Source organism: Pipra filicauda, unplaced genomic scaffold (assembly GCF_003945595.2).
Source record: "Pipra filicauda isolate LSUMZ 115617 unplaced genomic scaffold, ASM394559v2 scaffold78_size3787270_pilon, whole genome shotgun sequence".
NCBI lineage: Eukaryota > Metazoa > Chordata > Aves > Passeriformes > Pipridae > Pipra > Pipra filicauda.
The window spans coordinates 138233-166072 of record NW_024104964.1 but is presented as its reverse complement, the minus strand read 5'-3'; the positions used below and the strand labels follow the sequence as shown (position 1 = coordinate 166072).

Genomic DNA, 27840 nt, shown 5'->3' with positions numbered 1-27840 from the left:
GCCACTCTCTGCAGCCCCCAGCGGGGCAGCCCTCTGCCGTGGGAGTGGCACGGGCCACAGCAGGGGTTTGGTGGGGACAGCTGAGGGGTACCTGTGGCAGGTGGGGTGTCCTCGCACCTCCCTTCCTTGCAACACCACTACCCAGGCTTGGGGACCAAGGCCCAGCAGAGCCCGGACCACGGCACAGCACAAGGAGACACATGAGCCCCGAGCTGCTTTTTGTGTTGCGGCCTGGGGTGAAGCCAGCAGGGAACTGGCAGCACGGGGGCCTTGCTCTGCCCACAGCTGGGAGAAGCAGGTGGGGTCAGGGCTGGTGGTAGTGCAGACTCCCTTCACTGCTTGGGGCTGCTTGTGCCTTGGAACTGGATGACCCCCAGTCTTGTGTAGCCATAGCAAAGCACCCAGGCTCCTCACACGTCAGCACAGCTCATCACTCCCTGCCCATCTTTGCCTCCCCCCACCCCAGCTTCACACTCAACTGTCCTGTGCACAGGGACTAGATGGGCCCAGCATGCCCTGCCTGGCACACCCCTCTGCTGTGCCCGTCTCCAGTCCCACCAGAGCTGTGCATCCCCCCGGGGCCATGTCCTGGCGTTGTCCCTCAGCGCCCAGGGTTGGCACATCTCCCCTCCCCACCCCAGCACTCTGCCATGTCCCAGGGGCCTGATGTGGCACAGGGACAGTAACTGCTGTTACCAGTGCCCAAGCTGGAGGAGAAGGGGCTGACTGCTGGTCAGCCTAGGCTGGAGAGCCACTAGACTCCAGGGCTGCACCAGAGGCCCCAAAGGCAGTACACTGAGAGGCTGGCCTGGCAGGAGGTGGGTTGCTTTATTGGCCTTTATCTCCTTGGCTGCAGATGACACACACAGGGCAACTCATGGCAAAGAAACCGTATATACAGAGTGTCCATATAAATATTTCCAATGTACATTTTATACACAAGTGACAGAGACGTTCCACAGCAGCGTCCAAAGCCTTGGGGTTCCAGCACTCAGTTGCAGGCTTGGCCCCAATTCAGAGAGATGCTCCTCTCCTCTCCTCTCCTCTCCTCTTGCTCAGCCGGAGACCAGCCCCGCCTGGGCAGCAGCGGGAGCCAGCGGGAGGCTCTGATGGAGACACTGTGTATGGCTTTGGAGCTTGAACCTGGAAGGACAGTGACTCTACAGACAGACAGACACAGCTGGGGATCCTGGGGTGACTACCTCTTCCCCCTCCAGGTCACCAGGAAGGCTGGGGAGATCTTTGTCCAGGGGCTGTGCAGGGGAGATGCCGCCCATGCATCAGCACACGGTACCAGTGAGTGCATCTCTCCTGCACCAACCAGAAGCAGAGGAGCACGGGGGTGCAGCAGAGAAACATGCACCTCCTGCTGCCCCCCACCTCCCCCCTGCAGGGGGCTGTGTGTCGAGGCTGACACACAGGAGGGAGGGCAAGAGGGAAGTGCCCAAACTGACCTGTCTGGGAGAGTGGGTGCAGCCATCACCCTCCCCAGTACCACTGTGCACGGGGGCCACACCCCTGAACTGCCCCCAGCCTCTGCTTTTATCTACAGGTGTGCCTGGTGGGGGGCAGGAGAAACTGGCTCCCTCTCCATGTACCGGTCATGAGAACAGGGAACACTGGAGCCGCCCCAGTGACTAAGCAGGAACCCCTCTGCAAGCTGACAGCACCGGGTCTGCACAGTCTCACCAGCTGCACAGGGAAAGTCCACCGGAACCGGCGCAGAGGAGCAGGATGCTGGCTCCCAGCTGGCTCCCGGCCTCCTCTTGGCCAGAACGGGAGTCCCGGTGGGGGCAAGCACTGCGGGGGCCCGGCTGTGCTGCTCCCAGTCCCGCTCCTGAGGCCCCGGTCCCCGGCAGGGCTGGAGGGCGGCCGTGCGGAGAGCGGACGGCCCAGGCAGGGCTAGACGGCGCTGGGGCTGGTGCTGAGCTCGGCCGGCACCGCGGCGCAGGCGTTGTTGTTGGCGTTGGCGTTGCGGCGGGGCAGGCTGGGGGTCAGCGTGGCAGCGCTGTCGCTGGGGCAGCCGTGCTGCAGCAGGATGTCGATGCACTCCTGGCTGCCGGCTCGCCGGGCATAGGCCAGCGGGGTCAGGCCCCGAGCGTCCCGGCTCTTCACGTCCACTCCGTACTGCGTGGGAGAGAAGAAACCATCAGCGGCACCTGGGTGCCATGTGCCTATGGGCGTGGGAGTGGCAGGGAGCAGAGGGGCTCTGGGATGGGTAAGGAGAGGGAGCTGGGAGCACGGGCAGGGTAGTGTCAGTGGGCACGTGAGGGAACCCACAGCAGCAAGATGGGTGAGAGGTGTCTCATGCCCTGGGAGCAGGGAGGTGGGGAAGCACTGGGATAGCACCAGAAGTGCCACGGTGGAGGCTGCAGGTCTTACCCAGATGAGCAGCTGTGTGAAGACAACATTGGCCATAGCACAGGAGAGATGCAGCGCCGTGCGCCCGTCTCCGTCCCCATATGTCTCATTCACTTCCTCCTTGGTGCCATGGGCCAGCAGTGTCACCACAAGGCGCAGGTCATCCTCCACCACAGCTCGCAGCAGCTGCTGCCCCAGAGGGATGTCCGACTGGGGCAGTGGGGCCAGGAAGAGCTTCTGCTCATATTTAGCCCGGATCCAGCGCTCCTTCTCCTCCCTGCCAGACAGGACACTGTCACTGTCACAGGTGGGACAACCTGCCTGGGCCCCACATGCGAAGGGACACGAGTACCAGCACTGTCACCCAAACACACCCTTGTGAGCAGTGAGTGTCTGTCACTCCCAGGTATGTCCTACATACCCCCTGCTGTGTCCCAGTGCCCAAAGCTGTCTCCAGGGCTCTGTAACCCCAATCCAGACACCTGCCTGACACCTGCTTGGCTCACTGAACTTCCTTACAGCTCCCTATGGACACTGTGTGGTTATGTCCGTGCTTGTAAAGTGCCAGCACCCCACACCCAGACCCCATGCCTGTCTCTTCAGTCTGGAGCCCCTCACACTCTCCTGCATGCCCGTGCCGTGGCAGCGCGGGGACCGTCCCTGTCCCGTGCCTGCGCGTGGGCCGTGGCCAGCGGCAGGAGAAGGTTAGCGCTGCACACGCCAGCCCAGTGCCACGGGAGGCACCTTATCGCCGCCGCCGTCTCGCCCGGCGCAAACAAAGGCTGTGTCCGCGTCCGTCCCGGCGGGGCCGCGGGGCCGGCGGATCGATGTGTGCCGTCCCGCCGCTATCTGCTGCCATTCTATCCATCTGCATCTGGCGGGCAGCCATCAATGCCCCGCGCCGAGCATGCTCACTGCCGCCGGCCCCTGACCCGCGCGCAGCGCTGATAAGCTGCAGAATGGGCTCTTGTTGGGATGAGTGACAGCAGAGTGGCTCCGATAGGGACAGACAAGGGCCTGAAAGGGACAGACCCTAGAGACCCACACGATGCTGCCAAGCCATCTCTGTTAACCCCTTCGGCTTTGCAGCCGGCCTCGGCTCCCTCAGGCACCACACGGCCGTGGCCACCATGGAGCCTCACTGACCCACCAGGAAGGTGGGAGAGGATGGCCAGTACCTCAAGGGCAGGCAAGACCCCCAACACTGGAACACCTTGAGGAATCCTGTCTTGATGGCTGCTCCCAAATCCCCGTGGTGCCCCCATGCTTCTGGTGTGGTGCCCAAGAAGCACCCCTGGGGTTCCCCACCTCCCTTACCTACTGCTCTCAGGAGTGGGCTTGGGGTACCCCTCCACCATTCCCTCCCAGACAGCGTTGGCCAGGGCGTTGCCGATGGCTGTCATGACCATGAGAAGCTCGCTAGGCCAGTCGTCCAGGTCCAGGGAGCGCACGCGGGACAGGTGGGTGCCCAGGTTGCGATGGATCCCGGAGCACTCGATGCACATGAGGGCACCCAGGTTCAGACTGGCCCAGTCGGGATCTGAGGGCAGCAGGATCAGTGGGGGAGAGTTAATACCTGCACAGACTCACCAGCTCGTCTCCTGTGCTTCAGAAGACCCATATTTGCAGGCACCTGCCCACCAGAACTCTTCCCAGCCCAGCGCCCATGGGAGAGGTAGGGCCAGAGAGTCCAGGGCCCCAGGCTGGCCAGTGAGGGGTCACCGGCCAGCATGGCAGGCGGGTCTGTACCCCACCCCTGAGGGGCAGAGGTCCACGGCAGGAGAGGACAGGACAGTCCCACAGAGCAGGTCTCTCTGGGCTGAGAGAGGGGGTGGCTGGGGTGGCTGGAGCCCCCTCCCATCCTGGGCGGGCCCCTCCCTCAGTGCAGGGTCTCTTACTCGGAGCGTCGCAGTCCACGCAGAAGCTGTTCCCGCGCGCGGTGCGGACGGCCTGCATGGCCTGCGCGTCGCCCTGGCTGCCCAGCCGAGCCTGGAACAGACCCCACGAGACCCCCTTCGCTGCAGGCCACACGTCCTGCACCCCCCAAGCCCGCCGGCACCACAGTCCAGGGAAACCCAGAGGGTTGTCCAGCACAGGGACTCAGACAACTGGGTGTGGAGGGACCACGGATCATGGCCAGCTGCGTGCCGGAGGAGCAGGGGACATGCACCACAGCAGGGAGAAAGGGCAGAGCTGTCCAGGGAGGGAGTGGACAGCACATCTGCACATCCTGGTGGGATGCAGAATGCTCTGTGGGGCCGGAGCCAGGCTGAGAAGAGGTGACAGAAAACCTGGGGGGAATTCCAGTGATGGGATTCAACTGATGGGGAGCAGAGGGATCTGGATAGGATCCAGCCTGGACAGACAGGCTAACATGGGACATGGAGGGATGTGGCAGAAGCCAGAGAGGAGAGAACAGAGAAGACCTTGGCCAAGGCCTCCTACCTTGTTCTTACTGCTCTCGCAGCCCTGCAGGCTGGCCAGGATCTGGCTCTCAATGGCCTGCACCCAGAGCTCCCGCTCCTCCGACGTTGAGGCCTCAAAGAGCCACGTCTGGCCCGTCAGCGACACGATAATGAACTCAAATGGCTCATCTGGTTCTGGAAGAGAAAGGTGTGCCATGACATGGGGCTGGGAAGGAGGGGGTCTGCCACTGGACAGTCCCCACGGGCCATCACTGTGCCTGCACATGGGCAGGGTCACTGGCAGCAGCGGAGCCCAGGGGGCTGGGACAGGCAAGTGACAGCAGGGAGGAACCAGAGCTCTGTGCCAGCCCTCCCTCCCTCTGCCCACACAGCTCCACTGGCCTTGGCTCGCCCTTCTGCAGCCTCTTTCCCCCGCCATCTGGTCTGGGAAACCTAGGAGGCTTCCAGACCCCTGGAAGCTGCTTGCACCCACTCTCTCTGCCCCGTGTCCCACCCTCGGAGAAAGCTGCCAGTGCCTGGAGTAGTGAAGTCAGCTCCTCCAAGAGCTGGTGCCTCAAAACTGCCCCAGCACCAGCACTCGGTGCCTGCCCACGAGTGGCTTTGGAGGGACAGGCCCCGCACAGCGAGTGAAGCAATGCAGGGAGGTCCCGTGCCGTGGGCTCAGAGGGAGCCCTTCGCCAAGGCTTAAAATGCGTTCTACCCCCCAACGCCTGCCAGCCCGGGCTCTGCCCTGCAGCCCCCCACGGGCACAGTTCATGGGGTGCCACCCTCAGCCTCGCACCCAGCGCCAGCATTTACCTTTTATTGCCAACTTCAGTAGTTAGTGCAGTAAATGACTTAACTAAGCGGGGCCTGAATGGAATGACTAATAAACGTTATGTCACAGCACACGCTTCAGCTCATAGCAAAATGATTTGTAATTACCTAATTAGCGTTATGCAAATAACACCCTCATCTCCATAATGTGCCTTCCCAGCTCTCTATTAAAAGCAGAGAGTCAACTGCTCAGCTCCAGAGACAGCACAGAGGCCGAGGGGCCCTCGGTCCTCAGCGAGGCAGAGCCGCACTGGCCTCAAGCCTGGCAGGGTCTGTGCCTACTGGGGCTGACATGGAGAGGCGAGCAGGGGAGTCTGGAGGGGTCTGGAGGGGGTCCTCTCTTCTGCCTGACTTCTCTGTGGTGAAGAAGCCCCTCACAGTGGAGGGAAGCAGCAGGAGGACAGGGACTGAGGAGGTGCCACAGCCCCCATCAGGGCTGCGAACGGCTGCAGAGGCCTCTGGCTGGGTCCCACCAAGGGCACGGCCACCCTCAGCTGTTGTTGGGCCATCTGGCCCCATCTAAGCCAATCTGTGCCCACAAATACCCCCGGAACATGGTGCAGCCTTGAGAAGTCTCCTTAGGAAGGCCAGCTCCAGTGGGAGTGGTGAGAGAGCACAGCCCTTCCTCACAGGCACCACCTGCATTGACAAGTACCAGGCACAGCACCCAACTTCATCTCTCTCCATCGTGCAGAGGTGTTCATCCCACACCAACCTGAGGGTAAACTGCCCTCCTGTGCCTGTGCTGTGGTGCAGAGTGCCTTGGGATCCTGCATTCCACGGTTAAAAGTGTGAGTGACATCAGGCTGGAATGGTGCTGCCCTTTGCCAGCGCTGAGAGCTCCATGATGTGTCCTGCATGGATCCCAGCAGCAGTCCCCAGCTTGGAGACCAACAGGGTTCGTGCACTGGTGTAGGAATGCAAGGCTGGGTTTCTACACCAGATGAGCCTGAGGAGGATGGAATGACTCCAGCATGTGGGGCTCTCCTGGTTTGCCCTTCCCGGATAGGAAGAGGAGGCTATTTCATTCATTTCACCCTAAATCAGCCTGGGAATCTTCCTCTGGGGAAAGATGTCTGCACCTGCCTCTCCTGCTGGATTGAGACTCTGGGCCCTCAGGAGGCTGGCAGACTGAGGGTAGGGGGCAGTCAGTCGCCCTGCTGGACTCTCCCCTCTCTTGTGATGCTCCAGCCTAATGGGGACATCCCACTTGTCCAGCACTTTGCCCTTTCCTCCAGCTCTCAGCCACAGGAGAGCCCCCACGGTCTCCGCTCTGGGGGGCTCCCTTCAGGTCATGTGCCTCCTCCCCTAAGGGTGTTTGCTGTGGAGGCTTCAAGGACACCAAATCCCAGCTCAAGAACAAGATTCTTGGCAAATATACAGCTGGTGACTTGTGAATACTGGGAGAAGAAATAACCAGACAACAGCCAGGCTAACAGGCACTGCCTCCTTGGCTCACTGGCACCAGCCTCTGTGACTGCTGCCAGACCCGGGCACGGGCAGGGAGCCCCCGGGCTGCAGGGGAGCCAGGACCAGCCCCCCACAGCAAGGCCAGTGGTTGCCCTGGGCCAAGCACTACCAGCCAGGAGAGAGCAGCAGCTCCCTGAGACTGCCCATGTGCTGGAGGGAGTGTTTGCAGAGAACACTCCTGGGGCACCCTGACACATCAGAACAGGCCCTGTTCTCAAATCTCTCCCTTCCTTGGTCTCAGCCACCCGTGGCTGCCGTCACTGTGCTGCAGAGCCCAAGCCAGCTGCCTGGACCTGGGAAGCACTGGATGCACCTCAAGCCCTCCCTGCCGCCGAGCCGCTTCTGCTGTCCCTGAACAGCAGGAAGCAGGTCATGGTCCCTGGGACACAGCAAGGACTCCTGCCATGGGCTCACAAGGCTCCATCCTCCTTGTTCCTGTCTCTTGTTTGCCCAGTACCTCCCTACCAAACATGCAGGCAGGAATCTCAGCCCCAGCCTTCCTGTGCCTGGAAGCTTCCCAGTGGAAGCAAATGTCCACCCTGCCTGCCCCAGGCCTTGTGCTGGGCTGGGGGGCTCCCAACCCTCTGCTCAGGACATTTACAGGGGGCAGGCAAGTCCCTCCTGCTGGGAGATGGAAATTTCTGGGGCTCCAACCCCACTGGGAGGGACCTTTGCACTGTCACAGCTTAGTGACATCCTGGGGCCCTGGGGCTGCCTGGTCCCAGCCCTGGCAGCAGTCCCAGTCCGACCAAAGCCCCTGCGCAGGCTCCGCAAGCCGGGGGACTCTGCTCCTTTCCTCCTTTGTGCCTCCTGGATTCCAGCTTCATGCTGAACAAAGGGCCTGTTGCTCTCGGAGCCCAGGAAGAGCTAACAAAGGACCACAGCTAAGGCACACCAAGGCAAACTCCCCACATCTCTTCCCTGCAGTAACATGGGATGGCATCTCTTTGGAGGCCCGAGCACAGCGTGGTTATGGCAGAAGGGCAGGGCACTGTGGGATCACACCCCTGGATTCACACATGGGGTTCAGCAGAGAAGGGAATCAAGGACTCAGAGCAGCTTTGAACACTGTGCAGATCCAGCTTCTGGGACAGTCTGGGACCGGTTCCTGAGCTCCCCAAGGGATCCATACAAGTTGACTCAGACTCAAGTCATTGCTTTAGGGGAAGTACAGAGCAGTCTCATCTTTTTCTGGGGAGAGGTACAGGTTTCAATGTGGCACGGGCATTTCTGGCTGGATGAAAGCATAGCATGAAACAGATGACGTGGGCAGAAGGGTCTGGACTACCTCTGCTGAAGCAGAGCTGGCAGAACTCCCTTTCCTGCCCCACGTGTGGGCACAGGCTCCTTCCCAGAGCCCAGAGGAGCCTTAGAGTTCCAACTGAACAGGGCTCAGGTCCCAGAGGAAGCCACTCCTACAGGAGGCCTTCCTATCTGCCTTGGGGTGAGGGGCTATCCTGGGGCCAGACGGCAGAGCCCGTCCCCCCAGCTGCCCCCCGGCGTGCTGGTGGGAGCCCATTACACCAGCTCCATTAGAATTAGTGGGCAGTGGAAATGAACGCGCTGCCTCTCTCTCTTGATGATTTTTTGATGATGTTTTAAAGACTGAGCTCCATGAAGAGTCGCTGAGCAGAGTTCGGTGGGAGCCAGCTCTGCTAATGGGTGTTAACCCCACGACCCCCCTCCAACGCCGCCCAGCAACGAGGGCTCCAAATGGGAGCAGAATTAGGGAGGGCACAGCAGAGCGGCCGGAATGGCGGGGCCATGCGGCACCCAGCCCCCGCTGGCAGCTGAGCTGAGCCGGCTCTGGTAGGGACCACAGCCAGGTGACCAGTCCCAGGGAGTCATCCCTCCCCAGGCTGCTGTGCTGGGCAGGCAGCCAGCACCCCCCCTCCAGCACACCGGCTTGGGAAGGAAGCATGTCCTCTGGCAAGAAACAAGGGGACGGAGACATCCCGTGTGCCCTGCCGGGAGCCAGCCCAAAGGGACAGGAGGAGGGTGAGGAAGAGCCCACCAAGGTGCAAGGGAGGGCCAGAGCTCTGCTGCCCACAGGGGCCCTGGGAAAAGGTGCCCAGTGGGATGGTGGGTCTGTCGCTGACACCTGTGGGATGTTGGAGAGGGGAACAGTGGTGTCCTGGAGTGTTGCCCTCACAGCTTGTGCCAAGGCCCCTTTCTCTGCTCCGAGTGGTGGGAAGCACAGCTATGAACAGAAGGGGTATATCAGAGGGCTAAAACCCCCTCAGCTTCAGCACAGGATAGGGCAGAGCTCAGTCCTGCTCTGCAAAGGGCTCTGGCTACACCCCACATCATCACTCAGACCAGAGACGCCCCCATGGGGACCCCAACACGGAGCCAGGGGAGCAGCACTTCCCACCTCCTTTCCCATGGATGCTGTGCTTCTCCCTGGGGTGCGGCAGGTCACCCCAGGCCAGCGTGTCCCCACAGGGAGCTGCAGTGGAGCAGGTTGGCCCCATCCCTCAGCCCTACCCGAGGTGCCCCCACACAGGTTGAGGCAGCACACTCAGAGCACAAACAGCAATACAGGGGGGCTGCTCCCCTGTCCCACAGGCACCAGGACACAAAGCAGCTGCGTGAGAACACAGAGGATGGAGCAGTGTCCCTCTGGTCCCTGATGCTCCTCACCCACCATGGCAGGACCATGCTCCAAAGCACTCAGACACAGGGCAGCAATTCCCTCCCCACACAGAGCACTGGACAGAGCTCCCCCATGCCAGCCCAAAGGCCCAGGGCAGCACTTCCCAACCCAGCAGGCTGGGCTGGGGGAGCTCAGCACAGGGATGGCTGGAGCACCTCCACATCAGCACCCCAGGCATAGAGAGCCCTCCGTGTCAGATGGCTCCCTGGGTGGCTCCTTCCCAAGCAGAGGGGTGCACAGGATAGTGTGGAACACCTTCCCTGCATCCCAGCGGGTCAGGCAGGGAGGAGCAGGATCACACTCAACATCAGCAAAACAGGAAGCAGAGCTTGCATTGAGCCCTATTTTCCAAGCAGAAGTCTCCTCTCCCACCTCTGCTCTTCTCCATCTCCCAGTCACATCCAGCCTCTCCCTCCATACTGCCCTTCTCCCACTTCCATTCCTTCTCCCACTTTTTGCTGCCATAGCAAAGTGTCTCCAGATGCCCTGGTGAGTGGGAGGTCACACAGAGAGGAGAGGAGGTGAGGGGATGCCTCCAGTGTGTGGGGCACATGGCAGAAACCAGGGGCAGGTCCTGCTTGAGGTGCAGGGAGACCCTGGCCCACAGCTCCGCTCTCTGACTGCCAAGCCTGTGAGAAGGGTCCTGGAGCAGGGCAGCCAGCAGCCCCTGGCCTCAGGATGCTTGTTTGCAAGCTGCCACTGTACCACATCATTACGAGGTGTTTGGGATATCAACAAATTAGCAGGCGTCTGGGAAGAGAAGGATGCAGCACCATTCGTAAATGTCAGCTCGCTGCCTCCTCATTTTGCAGATCATTAAACCCAATATTCCCAACCTGTATTAGTGCGACAGGGACAGGCCCCTCCGCGGGGACAGCCGAGGAGAGCGCAGCAGGAACAGCGCCCGCTGTCCCGGCGCCCCCAGATCCAGGAGTGCCCCAGGCTGAGCTGGCACGTCCCCACGAGGGACAGCACGGGTGCAGGGGGTGGCAGCCACGGGGGCTCAAGCAGGGATGGGCACACTGAGTTGCAGAATAGAGGGCACACGGCAGGGTCTCCAATATGTGTGTGTGGGGAAGAACACAGTGTGTCAGGAGGAGCAGGTGCTCCTGAGGGACACCGCAGGTACACAGGGGTGTGCAGGGGGTCATGTAAGGGTCAAACAGTGTCATTTCTGGGTACATGGGGGGCGGATGCCATACAGGGTGCAGCGTGAGCACAGCGTGGCAGGGCTGGGAGGAGGCAGAAGGGCCATGGAAGTGTGTGCAGGCACTGGGGTGGGGGGGCCACGCTGTGGGCACAGGAGGGAGGGCATGTACAGTACGGGCTCTGTGGTGTGAGCGGAGGCTTATGGTGGGGTCAGGGGTGTGCACATGAGGGTCTCTCAGGGGGGCAACACGGAGCTGCACAAGGTCCTCCAGGAACCATAGAGCGAGGGGGTGGGAGCTGATGGAGATGGAGGACTGGCAGCGATGCCCGGCAGGAGCCAGGACGGAGCAGGGAGCTCCAGGGTCTGTAATGAGCAGGAGTGACTTGTTAGCACTGAATTAAGAGGCTTGGCGGAAGGAAGCGCGCGGGTGACACAAGCTGTGTGGGGCAGGCGGGAGCTGAGCGATGGCAGCTGGAATCCCCGGCAATCTGGTGAGTGCGGCTCAGCCTCGCGCTCCCGGCTCACCGCGATCGGCCTCCGACAGCCCCTGACAGTCGGCATTAATCACACACATCGCCCCAACACAACTCTTTACTGGCCATCAATTTCCCGTGGGTTTTAAAACTAAAAAACAAAGACAAAACCGCGTCGTTTGGCCGCCACTGAGAAGCACATTAAGGGGCTGTCAGCTTCTCGCCATGCACCCTGCATCACTCTTTAAGCACATGAGAAGTTCATTATCCCCGGAGCTCTGGCAGCCATGGGGAGGCTGGCGCAGGGAGCGTCGCAAAGGTGCTGCTGCCCTCAGCTGTGTCTGGTGGCTCCTGGGCCCTTCCTGGCTCTCAGGACAGGGGCCGAGGGTCTCAGGCACAGAGGAGTTGTGGCTGCAGGGAGGCTCTAGGTTGCTCCGTGGCAGGATGGGGCACTTTTGGCCGTGACACTTTGCTGGGCTCTGATCTGAGCAGACTTCCCTGATGGTCCCTGCGGGCTGACACTGCAACCCCACTGTGGTGACAAGCGTCTTCATCCCCTGACAGCCTGACACACGTTTGCCAGCCTGTGGGTGCTCCCTGACAGCCTGAGCCGCACTCCCCGGTTTGGTGACATCCCCGGCAGCCCAATCCCACGCCTGCCATAGTTTGTGGATGCTCCCTGGCAGCCTGACACTGCGCTCTCTTTAACATGAGCCCATGTAAAATAGCAACAGCTCGTTTGATTTATGATACTTCAGAACAACTAAGATTCAATTGCTCCGCACGTCCCCGGCTCTGATTACCTCCTAAATGAGATAAACTGATGGCAATTTATCCCCAGACCTCACTAACTTTCCCAGGATGCTAACCTGAGCCGCTCGTGCCCCGCTCACAGGTGTGGGGCGGGCACAGGAAGGTGAAGGCAGTCTGGGCACTGCCCAAACCTGCTCCCTCACACACCCCCACAGCTGCTCCTGCCCAGAGGAATACTGTGACAGAGGCTGAGCCTGACACTGCACCCAGCCCCACGGAGCTCCTGGTTTTGGGGCGTCCGGCCGCAGTGCTCCCCACACAGCCACACTGGCCTGAGCTGATGGGGAGCATGGCTCATCACTGGGCTGTGCCCACGCTCGTGCCAGGACAGACAACCCTCCACAGAGGGATGAGCACCACAAGGGATGGCAGCTCAGCCACAAGGGACGGCCGCTCTGCCACAGGGCACATCATCCCAGCACACTGATTTCACACTTTCACTGTGTTGACTATGTGAAAGCAAAAAGCTCAGATTACCCTGCTCTGAAAAAAACTGCTGGAACTGTTCAAGAGCAGCTAAAAAAAATTCAAGGGGGGATCAGGCATACTTATGGACACCAGTCCATGAGATAAACCCATGGCCATGCCCATGACATGGGGCAATGCTCAGCTCTGGGTTCATGGCTGGAACTGATTGCCATCCATTCAGACATTGGTATGGGACCTCATGTGGAGGCTCAGCACCTCCCTGTGCTTGCACCAGTCTCTCTGTCTCATGTAGGACAGTGACCCAGGGGCGACCACCTGAGCATCAGTCCCAGAGTCATTTGCTCCTCTGCCTCTGCCCTGGGCTGCTGGTCCTGGTGACGAGCTGTCACAGAGCCCAGAGCTGTGCCAGCTCTCAGTGCAGTCCTGGTGCTGGGAGCAGGAGAGAGACCGACCAAGTTGCCCACAAAGGTACCATGGGCAAGAGACCTGGCAGCAGGTGTGTGGCAGGCAGGGGACTGTCTGCATGAACAGGAGTGTGTGACCCAGCTCCATAACTCATACTGAGCACAGGGGTGCACAAAGACCCTCTCCTGACAGAGACGCCCCTCTCTCCCCAAAACGGGGCATACAGCTCTTTGCTGCTGGAACTGGCTACAGCAGGATGAAGATGGGAAGCTCTAAGTGCAGCAGGAGTGGCCACTCCCTGGACTCAGAGCAGGTCCTGCTGGCATGGACGCTGGCCGCAGCCCCTCGACCCACAGCAAGGCATCCTGCTCACACAGGGGGAGCTGGGAGCACAACAGAAGTGATCCTGCCTTTGGAAGTCCAATTTTGCAATCGGACCAGTCTTCTAACACAGTAGACTACTTAAAAAATAAATGCAAGGTCAATTTGTTAACAGCCAACCAAAAGGCAGAAACCCACCATGTAACACCTCAGGGCACCACTGAGTCCCAGCACAGGCCTGGGAGCAGCTGGTTCCCATCGCCTCTGCCCGACCACAGCGCTGAGCTGGCGGGAGCTGCACCCATTCACCCCCTGGAGGAGGGCACGGGGGCTTGGAAAGTCTGGAGACATGGCAGACGGGTTGCTTGTGTGCCTGTGGGTCACAGATGCCCCCTCTGCTGTGCCGTGCCCTCCTCACCACTCACGTGGTGCTTGCACTGCTCCTTCCCACTGCCACGGCAGAGCAGCTCCCATTGCCCACGTCCCAGCAGCGGCAGCACTGCGGATCACGGTCGGGGGATTCCTCCTGCTCCCGGCACCAGTGCCACAGGCTCTGGCAGCAGGAGGATCCACGGCGTGCAAGGTCTGCGAAGTGACGGATGAAGGTGGGGAACTGACACTTTGCTGGCAAATGAAGTTCCATATTGATAAACGTGAAGGAATGCACACTGTAGGAAAAAGTTACATTACTCCAACACCTCACAGGGCTCCAAATTAACCATATGGAGACAAGGCCCAGGTATCACTGCAGGCAACACAGGCCTTTGCCCAGCTCACTGCCATGGCCAAGGACCAGGGCAGGGAACAACAGAAAATACTGTGATGCCCTCGTGCTCCACCTCTCCCACTCCACCTTCCAGGGATGATGCCAAATCGGGAAGGACACGCAGAGTGAGCATGTCTGAAAAAATACCCCTGTGAAATGATGAAAAAACTGGGATGGCTCAAAGACTACAGGCCTGGGCACCCAAGATTTTGAGCAGTGCTTAGTCCATATGAATGTTTTGTAAAAGTGTTCCCGAGTTCAATGACCTTTTCCATTACAACACTGCATTCCATTCTGTGTAACTTGAGGTCCCAGCATCTGCACCTCTCCCACGCCGTCAGCTGTGCCGAGCAGCCACAGGACCAGACTCCTCCTCTGCAAGCACTGACACATCAGTCCTGCACTCCTTGATCTTCATTGTGGCCAGTTGAGTGCCTTCATGTCCACGACATAAACCCAGATATCACACCCAAGTCAGCTTTGGGACCTTCTTTACAACTCTTTCTTAGAATATTATTAAAGGATGGGACACGGTACTTCAGCACCTGCTTTCTCAAGTTTCACATGTGGGCACAAAGTCATTCTACCCTTTGCTATCTCACTCTTCATACAAAGAACGAGTCTCTTCTTTTGCCAAGCACCGGGCTGAGAACTGCAAACCAATTTAGGAAGGGCAGCAATGGATCTGAGGAGGCAACACACACCCAGAGCTAAGAACAAACTGCAGCTACACCATGCTTTGCTAACCATGAGACCAGTGGGTACGACAGACTCAAACAATGCTCAAGGTGCCTCAGCCAAGGTGCCTTCCCCTTGCAGAGGAGAAGCCTGTCCTAGACTTGGGGCATTTCAGATGCAGACAACTACAACAGCAAAGAAAGCACAACAGAGCTGTCCAACTCTGCACATCATCTCTGCAATGTTTCCAAGAGAGGGACCTTGAGGAGAGCAGTTCTGCCATGGGACACCTGGGCTGCTGGGCTGCAGGTGGACCTGTGATGGAGCAGGGTGCCAGGACAGCTGCAGCAGCTTGAGGTACAGACTAACATTTTCTGGTTTGTTTTGCAGCAGTCATTAGCTTCCAACACTTGTACTGAATCCTCCTCCCATCTGAATTACATCTTTGGTTCACTACAAAAGCTTATTGAGTGCTGTGGGACAGGACCACCAAGAATGAAGTAAAATCTCAGACTGAGGATTGCTTTTTCCAGAGGTTAATCACAGATGCAGGCTTTGGAGAAAGTGGCTGCCAGGCTCATCTCTATCTGGACAAATCTGGGTGGCTTTTCCTAGCAGAATGCTTCCCCATGCCTTGCAGCCTCCTGCCAAGCTTTGGGTCCCTCTTCAGCAACCACAATCACCAGAATTTCTCAACACAAAAACCATCAGTACTTTGAGTATCAGCTAAGCAGTGCACATGCCTTCAGCTGGTCACCTGAACTAGACAAGCTTTTCCAGAAGACCTCTGGCTTCAGGCAGGTGCCCAGCGCAGGTCCTTTAAATAATGAAAGGTTGGCCAATTTCCAAAACAGAAATAGGTTCTTGTGGTGGAAAGTGTCTGCACCCGTTAACCATGTGGTGTGCTCTCAGGCCTGTGACTACAGTTAGTAATTATTATTACCACTGAGGGTCTGTGCAGGCACGGGCATGACAGTGGTCCTGCCTGCACTGAGCATGAGAAATGGAGGAAGGGTAGACCAGAAAGGCTGGTTTTTCCCTCCCTCCTTCCTCAGCACAAGCTGCTCGGACAAGGAGTGCTCCGAGCCCCAGGTCTCCATCAAGTCCCACATCAGGAGTGCTCTGAGCCCCAGATCCCTATCAAGACTTGGATGAGGAGCACTCTGAGCCCCAGATCCTCCCCGAACCTCACAGGACCCCTGGATGCCTGGTGCTCTGAGATGGCAGTGCTGCCAGACCCTTCCTACCTTCTGCTGCTGTGCTGGGACCATCAGGCCGAGTCGTCCCTGTGCTCTTTTTCCTGCGATGCTTCTTCCTGTTGGCATGTGGTGATGGAGGCGGCTCCAGCTTCGGGCTGGCGGTACTGGAAATGTTTGGGCTGGAGCTGAGCGAGTCGGCAGTACCATTAGCTGGGGACAAAGAAAAGGCAAGTCATGTACAGCGGGACAGTGACAGTCTGCTCTTTCCAGAGACAACCAGGTGTCCAGGAGTCAGCCCTGGTACTCGCCTGGCCATATGGCCACGTGAGACAGGGAAGTAGCCGCTCAGCCCCATGGCACGGGGCCACTCTGACACTCACTCCAGCTCAGGGCTGGCAGCAAATTGGGCAGAGTCAGGCTGGATCTGCTCCACACCAAGATCCATGTGGGATGATCACACAGGGGCAGCTCTGGCATCTATGCAGGTGGGACACGCACAGTGGCATCACTGAGGCAGCCTGATGTGCCACCCCCCAGCACGTGTCCCTGTGGGAACAGCTCAGCAGCAGCGTCCTCACGGGGCTGCATGAGGGAAGGGACGGACCCAGGAGGTGCTCTCGGTGCCCCCGGGGCAGATCCAGGCCCCAGGATCTGCAGAGCCTCTGCAGAAGCACTGGCCCCCCCAGCACCACTCTGCCAGACGAGGTGACTGGGGTTGCCACACTCAGGAACCTGAGCATGATGGGCTCAATAGGCTTCCGATACGGAGCTGAAGAAGCTGCATCCCCAGCAGCAACGCACCAAATTTATCCTCAATCATACTGTTCCTTACAATTAATAGCAGAATTAGAAACAATCAGGGAGCTGCCTAATTACTGTCAATTAGAGTGCGCTAATCAAGCTCCGATCACACACACACACGCTGCCGCTGCACTCACCATTAAATGTCAAATTTCATTAGAGACCAGCAACAAAATCAAAAGCCTGACATTCAATTTCAGCAGCACACACAGCGCAGGCTTCCAATCAGCATAAAAATGCAGACTCCGGGGAAGGCAACGAGGCGCAGGAGCCCTCGCTGCACTGTTAACCCTCTCCTAAATCCACTCCTGCCTCTCCAGTGTCCACCCACCCCCAGGGCACAGATGGCAGCTCCTCTGCTTCAGGCAGCTTGCCGTGCTCTCTGCCACAGCCTAGTGTTTCCCATCAAGTCCTGACCCTTCATTTCCATGTTCTTTGGCACCTGGCATTAAGAAAGGAATCACAGCATCACACAGGTTCCAGCAGCGGGACTGTGGGGACCTGCCAAGCCCTTCTCCCACCCCAGCCCAGCCTCTGTTTCCCCAGTTCAGCCTGCTTTGGTCAGACTGGCTCTCTGGGGCTTGATCTGTCTTGACAAACATCAGCAGTGGGGTGGAGAGGGGAACAGAGGGATACAGAGCAGCACAGAGGGAAAGAGCCCAGGAGCTCCCAGGGGTCAGAGGGCAGCCAGTGTCCCACTCACATTGGATGGGAGAGGACGCAGCATTGGATCTATGCCAACTCGGGCTTCTCCTGCACTGACACAGACTAGTAGGGTGTTTCTGATGCTATTTATCCACAGGGAAATAGCTCACCCTTGACAATTAGGAGAGATAAATCTAATAAAATCAGACTCCAGTTTTATAAATATAAATTACTGATCCTGTTACAGGACTGTGCTTAGAGCAGGTGTGAGGCACCTTCAGCTCCCAGCCGCAAGTCGCAGGGGACCTGAACTTTCTCGTCAGTGGCTACACATGGTGCCTCCAGCCTCCCTCTGCTGCCCACCTGCTCACCAGGATGCCCCCCGGGCCAAACTGTGCTGCCAGCACTCTGCCCCCCTCCAGGCTCAGTGAGTGGGGTCGTGCCCTTCTGCGCTCCCAGCAAGCCAGCCGTGAGCCTGGCACCTCCCGATCCCCAAGGGATCATTGCCCCTGTCCCTGCTCTTACTGCCCAGCACCAGAGCTGGGGGCTTCCAGGGCCATGGTGGGATGGGGTTGGGATGGCAATGGGGGGGGCAGCATGTGGAATATACTCCCTCTGCAAGATCAGGTGTTGCTCGCTCCCCCTCCTTCCCCAGCAGGGCCAGTGAGCCTCTCTGATCCACCCAAGGACTTCCAGGTACCTGTCTCACCATGGAACCCTCCACAGGCACGCCTGGGACCTCCTGGGCTCCATCTCCAAACCAGCCAGTCTTATGGGTGGCTCCGGGACCCCACAGGTGGGTCACAGAGCTCCTCCATAAAGGACAGACATAGAATGTGCTGGAGCACGTTTACATGACTATATGTCCCTGTCCATTCCTCTTCTGTGTGCACTCCAGGGCACAACTGGAGCAGGCAGCCCGTCCTCAGGTGTCAGGAGGACAGCCTATACCCTTGGCATGTGCCTAAAATCTGCTCTGAGCAGAGGAATATTATTCACCTGCCTGGCCATGTAGAGCTGGAAACACAGCAGAGAGCTTGGACCCTGGAAGAGCTGGGGTTCAGGTGTGGTGCAGGGACCCCCTCACAGTGCTCAGTCCCTTGGTGGAGGGGTGGTCGTGCTGCTCAGCTCGGCACTCTGTGCCATGTGGAAAGCACTGCCCACCCCCCAAATGCCCCCTCTCTTGTGATGCTGAGACTCCACCTCTGCTGTGGCTGTGGGTGACACAGCCCATGGACACAGCCCCGGGACCCCTGGGACCCCTGGGTTGGTGGTCCCTTGTGTGCCATAGGCCCTCCAACACAGCTGGCCCCGTTACATGTCTGTGGAGCACTAACACAGGGTATGGCCAGGCAGGAGTGACCACAGGGTTCGGGGTCCAGCACAGCGCGGCAGGACCCAAGAGTGGACAAACAGCCACCAGCGCTTGGGACACACTGAGCATTGAGCTGACATCTTACCCCTGTGTCATGGGGAGGAGCAGCAGCAGAGAATCACAGAAAGTCTTGGGTTGGAAGGGACCAAAGATCATTCAATCCCATCCCCCTGACATGGGCAGGAACATCTTCCACTAGATCAGGTTGCTCCAAGCCCCGTCCCATCTGGCCTTGAACATTTCCAGGGATAAATCCACCTGCTTTTAGTTTAAAAATGTTATTCCTTGTCCTGCCACAACAGACCCTGCAGCTCAGCTCCCGTTTGTCAGACTCCAGTCACTGTGAATGGAAGAGGCAGATTGGTCTGGGTGCTTCGAGCATGGACAGCTCCTCCATGGATAGGAGGAGAGTAATGGAGCGGAGGGGGGGCTGGGGAGGCCGAGGGACAGGATGCAGGAGGATGGGGAGCAGAGGGATGGAGAGCAGGGACTGGATGGCTCTCCTATGACACCCAGGCCAGGCCACGGCAGGCCAATGCACAGCCCCCAGCTCTGCAGTGGGGCTGCCGGGAGGAGGGATAAGACCTGCCACAACAGCTCCTGAGGCAGGAGGGCACTGGGGTAGGGAGCTGCTCTCCACAGGGGCTGTGCCACAGAATTCACCTGTGCCGAGGTGCCTCGTGTGCCGGCCGTGGTGCTGCACGAGGGTGTCAGAGCTGCTGCTGCGCACACCGGGGCACGGAGGCTCCCGCTGCCTGCGCTCACGGCTCCCACGGGCCGGGCACAGCCTCGCCGGGGACCCTCTCCCGGCACGGGGACGAGGAGACGCGCCCGTGTCCGGTGCATCTCGCAAGCGCTCCCCCGGCGGGGGCTGCCCCGCCGCCCCCCGTGTCCGAGGCGAGGGGGCTGCCGGCACATCCCGCTCAGCGCTGCGCCCTTCCGCTCCCCTCGCCCGCGCTGCCCCATCAGCAGTAACAGTCTGATTAATTCGCTTCCAGCAGGGAGCTGATGGGGCCAATGATGGAGCCGCTGCATCAGGCGCGCTGAAATTGATAGTTTTTCACAGTTACAAATGAGGAGCCTCCTCAGCTGCAAATGGCGCCCGCACAGTCGGACTCCGGTAATGATCATAAAGAGGCTCCTTTAAACTGCGAAAGCCCCTGGGAGCGGGCGGGGGGGCGGCTGCCGCGCTAATGAGAACTACAAGGGGCGAGCAGGCATGGAAATGGCTCCTCCACTCTTGATGTGCATTTAACTGCTTTTTTAGTGCGGCGGCAGAGCCAGGAACGAAGGAGTGATGAATGCAGCACAAAAGCATTTATTTTCCAATTCGGCAAAGTGGCTACGTTGGGAAATGTATGAATTATTTTAATTCACTCAACTGTCCTGAAACATCACAGAGAGCGAGTGAGCGTGGGGGGAGGGGGCGGGCCGTGCTCAGTGTGTGCTCCAGAGACAGGAATCACTCCTATTTGTTCAGCTGCCCCAAAATCTGGGAGATGGGGGTGCCGGCAAGGAGCAGAGATAGGGAAAGCAGTAGTCACCCCTGGCATGGTGAGCTGGGAGTGAGGTCAGAGCAGAGAGGTCGGAACCGTCCTGCTGTGGAGCAGCATCCCTTGGCTGGACCTTCTCCATGCCCAGTAGGAGAGCTTCTCCCCTGGCTGGGACACTGCCAGCCCACCCTCGCTAAGGGGGACAGCCCCAGTGAGGCCCAGAGGCTGTGTGTGACACCCATGAGCAAACTGCAGACTTGCAGCCACGGGACAGAGCTCAGGACTGCCCCATCGATGAAATGAGCCCCCACTTGCCACAGGTAAGGGGAGAGGGGCCAGAAGGGCTACTCACAGGGGTTGGGGCAGCTGCCGGGGATAGCCACAGCCTCATTCCACTGGTCTGCGCTGGACACGGAGTAGGAGCGCTGGTGCATCCCATCTGGCTTGGAGCTGAAGCCCACCAGGTTGATGCCGCTGATGGAGCGCTCGGAGTGCAAGGACGTGCTGCTGGTCGAGTGGGGAGCACCTGCAAGAGAGACACGACCTGAGCGCAGCCCCACTGCTGCCCCGAAGCACGGTGGGAGAAGGCACAGTGTCCCATACCTGATGCCACATTCGTCCAGTGGCCCTGCATAAGGACAGGTTCTCTGTCTCTCCTCTCCCAAGGGGTGCTGGTGCATCACCCCAAGGGTGCTGAGAGACGAGCCCAGTGCACCCCACTTCCCAGAGGGACCCCAGTTGGTGGGTTTCAGTGCAGCACCCCAGGATGCACAGCTGGGGATCCTGGCACACAGCTTTCCCACAGCTGGAGTTCATGGTCTGCTCATGATTTTCACTACTGCCTCCAGCACCTCGGCAAACCCAAACCCACTCCATGGCCACCATGCCCACCCTCATTCCTCAACTTCACTCTCTGTGTGTCCTTGGCAGTAAAATCCAGCCATGCAGGAGGCACTGGGAGAGAGTGGGCAACCAAACAGAGGGTGTCAAAGGGACAAGCAGGGGAACAGACGTCTGTAAGATGGGAACAGCAGGTGGAAATGCTTCTTCCCACTCGCTGGAAACCCCTGTGACTGTGCCCAGGAACCCGAACCCCTGAGAGAGGGGTGTTTTTAGGACCAGAGGCTGTCACAGAGGACAAGATCACTCAGTGATTCAAAACAGGTCAAGTGTTTCTGGATTACAAGAACACCCAAAATTCTGAGAACAGCAAAGAGGGCAGTTCTGACAGGGAGCACACATCACCCTGCTCAGTCTGCAGGCGATCCGCCATGGAGGAGAACACTGCCCCGAGGGACCCCACTGCACCTCCCCACTGCCAGCCCCTTCCTGTGCTTCCCTCAGGGCATTCAGCTCCAGCCACTGCAGAGGACAGTGCTCTGGGAGCTCAGGGTGGAGCAAAGGGGCACCTTTCCTACTCGGAAGATACAGTCTCCTCCTTCCACCCCCGGAGGCACAGATGCTGAGCTGGGATTCCCAGCTGGGATTCCCATTGCAGCCCACCCGGCCATGGCCAGGGCAGGGCTGTGGAATGGCTCCATGCACCGCACACCACAGCTCCAGCCCTGGCACACCGACCCCTCCACGGCCACGGCAAAGCCGGGCTACGAGCCATGACGAGGAACTGAGCCCCGGGTTCAGTGGGACTGCTATGGCAGTGGGAACCTCCCACAGAACAAATGGACACCTGCAGGAGTGGGTCCCCAGCAAAAGCTGCTACAGCCAGGGCAGTTCATCTGTGTGAAACCAGCCCCACTTGGCTCTTGTGGATCCCAGCACAGCTGAGGTGGAAGGAAGGTCTGGCATCATCCCGTCCAGCTCCAGCTCATGCAAGACCCCCCCCAGCCAGCAGCCCTAGACTGTCTGACAGGTTTGGAGTATCTCTGATGAGGCAGATGGCACAACCTCCCCGGGCAACCTTTCTCTGTGCTGGACCACCCTTCACGAAGAGCAGAGACCCATAAATCCCACAGGGAGCCCCAAAGTTTGTACATAAATGTACATTTCTGTTCCTGCTGTTTCCATGAAAACCCAAGGGATGCTATTCAGATGCTGCTGGTACCTGGGCACAGCCGGGGCTGCCACGTGCCTGACAGGACAGCTCAAGAGCCCAAATCTCCCCTCCAGAGAACAGAGGGGTGATGCGGCCACCAGCCCTGCACCAGGCATGTCTGCCACCCACCATCATCATCATCATCATTGCCACCCCTCATTCATCGCCAGCATGGCAGGTGCCTCCCACCCTCCTCTTCCCTGTACCAACCCTGTACCAAAAATCCCCTTTCCCTGCTTTGTTGTGCAGGGATCACCTGCGAGCCTTGGCTGCAGATCCTGCCTGCCAGCAGTGCTGACGTGGGGCTCACCGGGACACGGTGCTCTGCACCTTGACCTGCCAGGACCCTGCACCCTGAGCTGCCAGGACCCTCACCCCAAGCTGCCAGGGCCTCAGCACCCTGCACCCTGAGCTGCCAGGACCCTGCAGTGCCCCTGTCTCGCTGCCTCCAGCCCGGTTGCTGCATGCTTCCCCCTCCCTCCCCTTGTTCAGCACCACAGAAACACGTGTAAAACCATGACACTGACTTTGCCTCTAATTAGCCCTTAATTTACAAGACACACTCGGAAGGGTAATTAGCTGGCGCTCTGCTCCTGACTGCTGCATCCATCTCCTCTCGCCTCCTCGTGGGAGGGAGCCTGCTGCCACTGGAGCAGGGACAATGCTGCTCTCCCCAGACCGGGATGAGCTGGGTCCTGGGACAGGACTGGATGGGATGGGATGAGAACAGGTTGTCCAGCACTCAGGCAGTGCCCGCCAGCCCCAAGCCCCCAAGCAAACAGCCCGTGTCCACAGCCACACCTACAAAGGAGAGGAAGGTGAAGAGAGGAGAACAGAGGGGCTGGGAGAAGCTGCTTCCTCAGAGGGGAAAGTCCTGCAGGGCTCCAGGGAGCCCAGATCTTCACTCTGCACCCCCACTCAGCCATGCTGGGAGCCCCAGTCTGCCAGGATGTGCCCATCCAACACTCCGAGGAGGAGCAGTGCAGGCTGCCACGAGCACCCAAAATTCCATTTTGAATGAAGGAACAGTCTCCATCAGCCTCTCCAGCCCCTCCAAGCTCCTGGCACCTCATTCTCACTGCCTGGAGTCACCCAGCTGTGGGGGAACTCCCCCACAGCCCATCCACTCACTCAGCTCATGGACCTTGCCCCGCTCAACTCCGGCGTGTTCCAGGGAGCTCCTGGGTGGTCCCAGCAAGGCCAGAGCTCTCAGGAATTGTGTCCCTTTGGAAGCAACACCCTGGCAGCTGCTGGATATGTCCCCTGTAAATTGGGCAAGCCAAGTGACAGGTGAATAGACAGCTACATGTAAATACTATCTGTCCCTGAGCCAACACCTCCAGGGGCCGAAACCCCAACCTGCTGACAGCCCCTCAAGTCCCTCCCCAGTCACTGTTTCCTCAACCCCCCAAGAGACTCACGTGGCCACATCGGTGTGACCCAAGGCTCCATGATGTCTTTTCAGTACAGCCCAACTGATGGATGTGACAGTGGATGGAAAAAGGCCTGAAACCAGAATGGCCTCTTCCCAGGCGTGACACGTGGCAGCCCGGACCCTTTGGTGAAATACCTGGATCAGAGCAAACTGGGAATTCTTCGTTAAGGTGTGGCTGCCCAGAGAACAGGATAAAGGTGAGTTAGCCAAAGGGGCACCATCAGCTGGGAAGATCATTTGCAGAGTCACTTAAAGATCTTTTTAGGGTCTCTTTAATATTTTCAAGAGAAATTTGGCAAAACAATGCAAAGGGTCTGGTGAAATTTCCTGGTGACATTATGCTGGTGCTGCTTCCAGGCCCTTACAGCACGGGGGAACCCAGCTTTGGTATGGGGAATGGGCTATGCTGAATTTTAAAGAGGCACCAGCTGAAAGCAGTTTGGGGATCCCCCTGGGTTTATGGCCAAGGACAGGACAGGTCTTTCCTCTGGAGTGCTAGGCCCTGCTCCAGCACAGGCAGAAGGACACTGCTGCTGCATCATGGGGCAGAAGGACTGTCAGCATGTGGCATGAGATGGTGATGGAGGTGCTCCAGGATGGGGTGAGGACACCCTGCCATGGAGCAAACCCTGTTTTCTCTGGTACTGTAGAGGCTAGTAGCAGAGTACAGGTTAATGCTATTGACCCTCTGCCAAACGGTGTCCCAAGGAGTCATCAGTCACCACTGCCCCTTAACCAAAATTTTAGGGTATTTGTTGCCAACTGACTGCCATTTATTTCAAATAAGAACCAGGATCACTGCGCGTCACCTTAGTGTACTGCTCTGCTGGTGCCCGCAGCCAAGCATGTCTCAAAGCCTCCCCAAAAGCCATTGGGACCCCAATACATGGAGCTGGATGGGAACCCACCTCCAGCTGGTGGGAAACTCCTCCACTCTCAGAAACCAACCGGTTCCTGGGGGGAGGTGAGAGCCAAGGAGCCTGGTAGAGCTGCCTGTCTGTAAGATCCCTGCTGGGGAGGACATAACTCACCCCTCCCTGCCAACGGGCTGGCAGCTGACATGGCACAAACACAGCTGTCCTGGGAGCCCCTGTGGCTGCTGTTCCCAGAGCCATCCGTGCTCTGGAGCCAGGAGTCTCTGTGAGGCTGGCTTTCTGAAGGAAGCACTGCATGCTGTTACTGGGACATCGTCAGGTCCTTCCTCATGAACAGTTCCCACTGGAAATAAGGCCAAAATACGTGGGGTGGCTCCCAGGAGCACTGGGATGGAGATGTGTGATTTGAAAGACATCAACCTCCACGTTTTGCTCAGGAGCTGACCACCAAGCCAAGCACCCATACAGTCCCAGGCATGAGGGGGAATGTTCCGGGGCGACAGATGGACAGGTGTCCTTCCCAGCTCTGCCAACAGCGAGTGTCTGTGTGGAATCACTGATCCAAACTGTGGGTGACTGAGGTTTCCCAGCCCAGCTCCACAGCAGGGCCATCAGGATCTGGCAGCTTGCACACAGCGGGAGCCATTGCCATGCACTGGGCCTCACAGCTGCTCTGACACAAAGAATCTCCCTCCTCTCTCAGTGCTGCCTTTGGAGAGCATGGTTTTGGACATCTGCATGTGCTAAGTGACTCTGTGACACCCCAGCTCCCACCAAAGCTGACCCATGGTGGGTACAAACTGCCAGGACAAACAGCCCTGTGTGGTGCCGATGCCTCTGAGAGGACCGAGAGCCTGGGCTGGCCATGACACCTCCCGTCTCCCAGCCAAAGATCTGGAGCACACGAGATAAGCCAGGGCTTCTCCAGCCCACACCCCAACTCACCTCTGGTTCAGACGGCAGATGACCCCACGTACAGAGCTACAAGACCCAGCAAACCTGAGAAACCTGGGAACGGTGACGCTGCCCCCACAGTCCTGCACCGAGAGCACATCACCAGCCTGGAAACCGCAGGCAGCCACAGCTCCTCTGTCCTCTCCAGCATGACCTCTGCCCGCACCAAGCCCCACACAGAGCCCTGAAACCAGCTGAGGCACCCCATGTCCACCCACCGAGCAGCTCCATGGCCAAGGAAGGGAGGCTGGAGCTGTGTAGGGAAGAGGTGGATCCACTGGGAGAGTGATGACATGCCTGGACTGGGAGCCAGGAGCAGCCAAAGGAGCCCTTGGACTGCCTGAGCTTTGCTGCTCAGCACTAAGTCACACCACAGGTCTGCCTGCAAGTCAAGCCTTCCTGAGTAAGGATGGATCTGTCAGAAAATCTGATCCCGACTCGAATATTGCCGGTGCCAGAGAGATCACTGCCACTCTGGGTAAGTGGTTCCAGTGGTTAACTGCCTTCACTGCTGAAATCTGGGCCTTATTTCTGGTCTGAGTTGTCTTCCTCCTGTCACCATCACTGGATCCTGGTACCTTTTATCTGATAAAGAGCTCTCTCCAAATTTCTCTTCCTATACAGGTACTTACAGATGGTGTTGAAATTATCTCTTAACCTTTTCTCCAATAAACTAAACAAATTGAGCTCCTCAAATCTTTCTCTACAAGGTGTTCTGGGAGCAGTTCCTGGTTTTTACAGCCCTTTCCAGTCCATCATTTTCCTTCTCATACTGTGGACACAGAAATCCATGAACCTGAGCCCTCTGGAAGTCCTCTCCAGTCCCAAACTGACTGTCACCATCCACACATCAAAAAGACCTTAACACCACCTTCTAGAATTCCTGAATTAAATAATTCAGCCTTGCTGATTCCAACATGACCACATCTCCTACCTGCTGTTTAATTCGCTGCCTAATTACAGTTGGAATATGAAGAATTCATCATTCTGTGCTGAGATACATCATCTTGCCTTTCCCAGACACCAACACAAGTGTTCACTGAGCACTTCACTTTTTTTGCTTATTAGCCATTCTACTATTCCCATACAGTAATGAAGGAATGCTGGGGTTAGGATTTGCTAGCTCCTAATAAACTTGAAAAAACCCTTTTCACTGTTTGTAACTCTGCTGGTTCCTGTTCAGCCTATTCTGACAGACTCGGGCAAACATCCCCAAACTGGGAAGCTCTCCATGGGGCAGGCAGTGTCGGTGTCTCCATCAGCTGGGACACCCCTGTCCCCAGGGAGGAGGTGCTGGGGGGCTCTCCCCAGCAGCTGCACTGTGCTGGTGCTCTTACCTCACTGGTGACTTTGTTCCTCAGTTCCTCATCACCATCATTTACCAAATGCATTTAACTTCCTCCCCAGAGCCGGCGGGCACGGAGCGTGGTGCAGAGCCATGAGCCCAGAACAAACTGACACAACCCTTTGTGTGGCCACAGCCACAGCGAGTCTGGGAACGCCAGGACCTGGAATGCTTCCCACAAAGCCAGGAGGGTCACTTTGAGGGCTGCTCACAATTAATCACTCACGGCGGATGTTGGGCCGGGAGCACTGGCACAGGGCTGAATGGCAGTGGGAGCCTTGCCGTGGCTCCAGCTGGCTGTGCTGGGCCACATCGGTGCCACCAGCCTCTGACTGGTGCAGCTTCCAGCTCCTGCTCAGCACTTATCCATTACTTTATCATGTTGCTGTTAATTTTATCACTTTTTACACACGCGCAGACACAGCTGCACAAGCCGCAGCAGCACCACGCAGGCAGCTCCCTCTGCCTGTCCCTGTCCCTTCTACCAGGACACAGAGTGAACAGTTCACGTCTCCTCTCAACCCTGACTGACATGTTTTTAAGCAGTGAAACCTTCCTTTTCATTTTAACCTTTTGGTACCCAGTAAGATATTCTTTAAACACTTCTAATTACGCTTTACTTCCCCCCCTAACCCCTTCTGTTTAAGTTCCTTCTCCCTAAAGATCTGGCCTGTAATTGCTTCCAGCTTGGTGAAATTGTCTCAGATACATTTTTGTGTGCATGTGTCTGTGCATGTGTGTGTTTAATACTCTATTTCTGATTGAATTTTACTCTGCCTGAACACCAGCACAACGCACTGAGGTTACTTTTACCTAAGCCAGTACCGAATTTGGTTTGGTGACTCATTACCCCCATCAGCTGAGATGGGGTAATGGTGGCATTCCCCATGGAGCTGCCCTG

At 58.2% G+C, this 27840-nt stretch overlaps 1 protein-coding gene across 2 annotated transcripts in view; it reads right to left on the bottom strand.

Moving 5' to 3' along the window:
* Positions 1 to 809: 809 nt before the first annotated feature.
* The window catches only part of AGAP3 (ArfGAP with GTPase domain, ankyrin repeat and PH domain 3), a 109112-nt gene continuing 82081 nt past the window's right edge, over positions 810 to 27840 (bottom strand). For both annotated transcript variants that reach the window (XM_027730489.2, XM_027730488.2), the window contains exons 12-18: positions 20630 to 20803; positions 16012 to 16173; positions 4807 to 4961; positions 4260 to 4350; positions 3679 to 3901; positions 2383 to 2638; positions 810 to 2127 (exon numbers count right to left, since the gene is read on the bottom strand). In XM_027730489.2, coding sequence (XP_027586290.1) covers positions 1903 to 2127; positions 2383 to 2638; positions 3679 to 3901; positions 4260 to 4350; positions 4807 to 4961; positions 16012 to 16173; positions 20630 to 20803 — 1286 coding nt within the window. In that variant the 3' untranslated portion in view covers positions 810 to 1902. The remainder of the gene's footprint in view (positions 2128 to 2382; positions 2639 to 3678; positions 3902 to 4259; positions 4351 to 4806; positions 4962 to 16011; positions 16174 to 20629; positions 20804 to 27840) is intronic.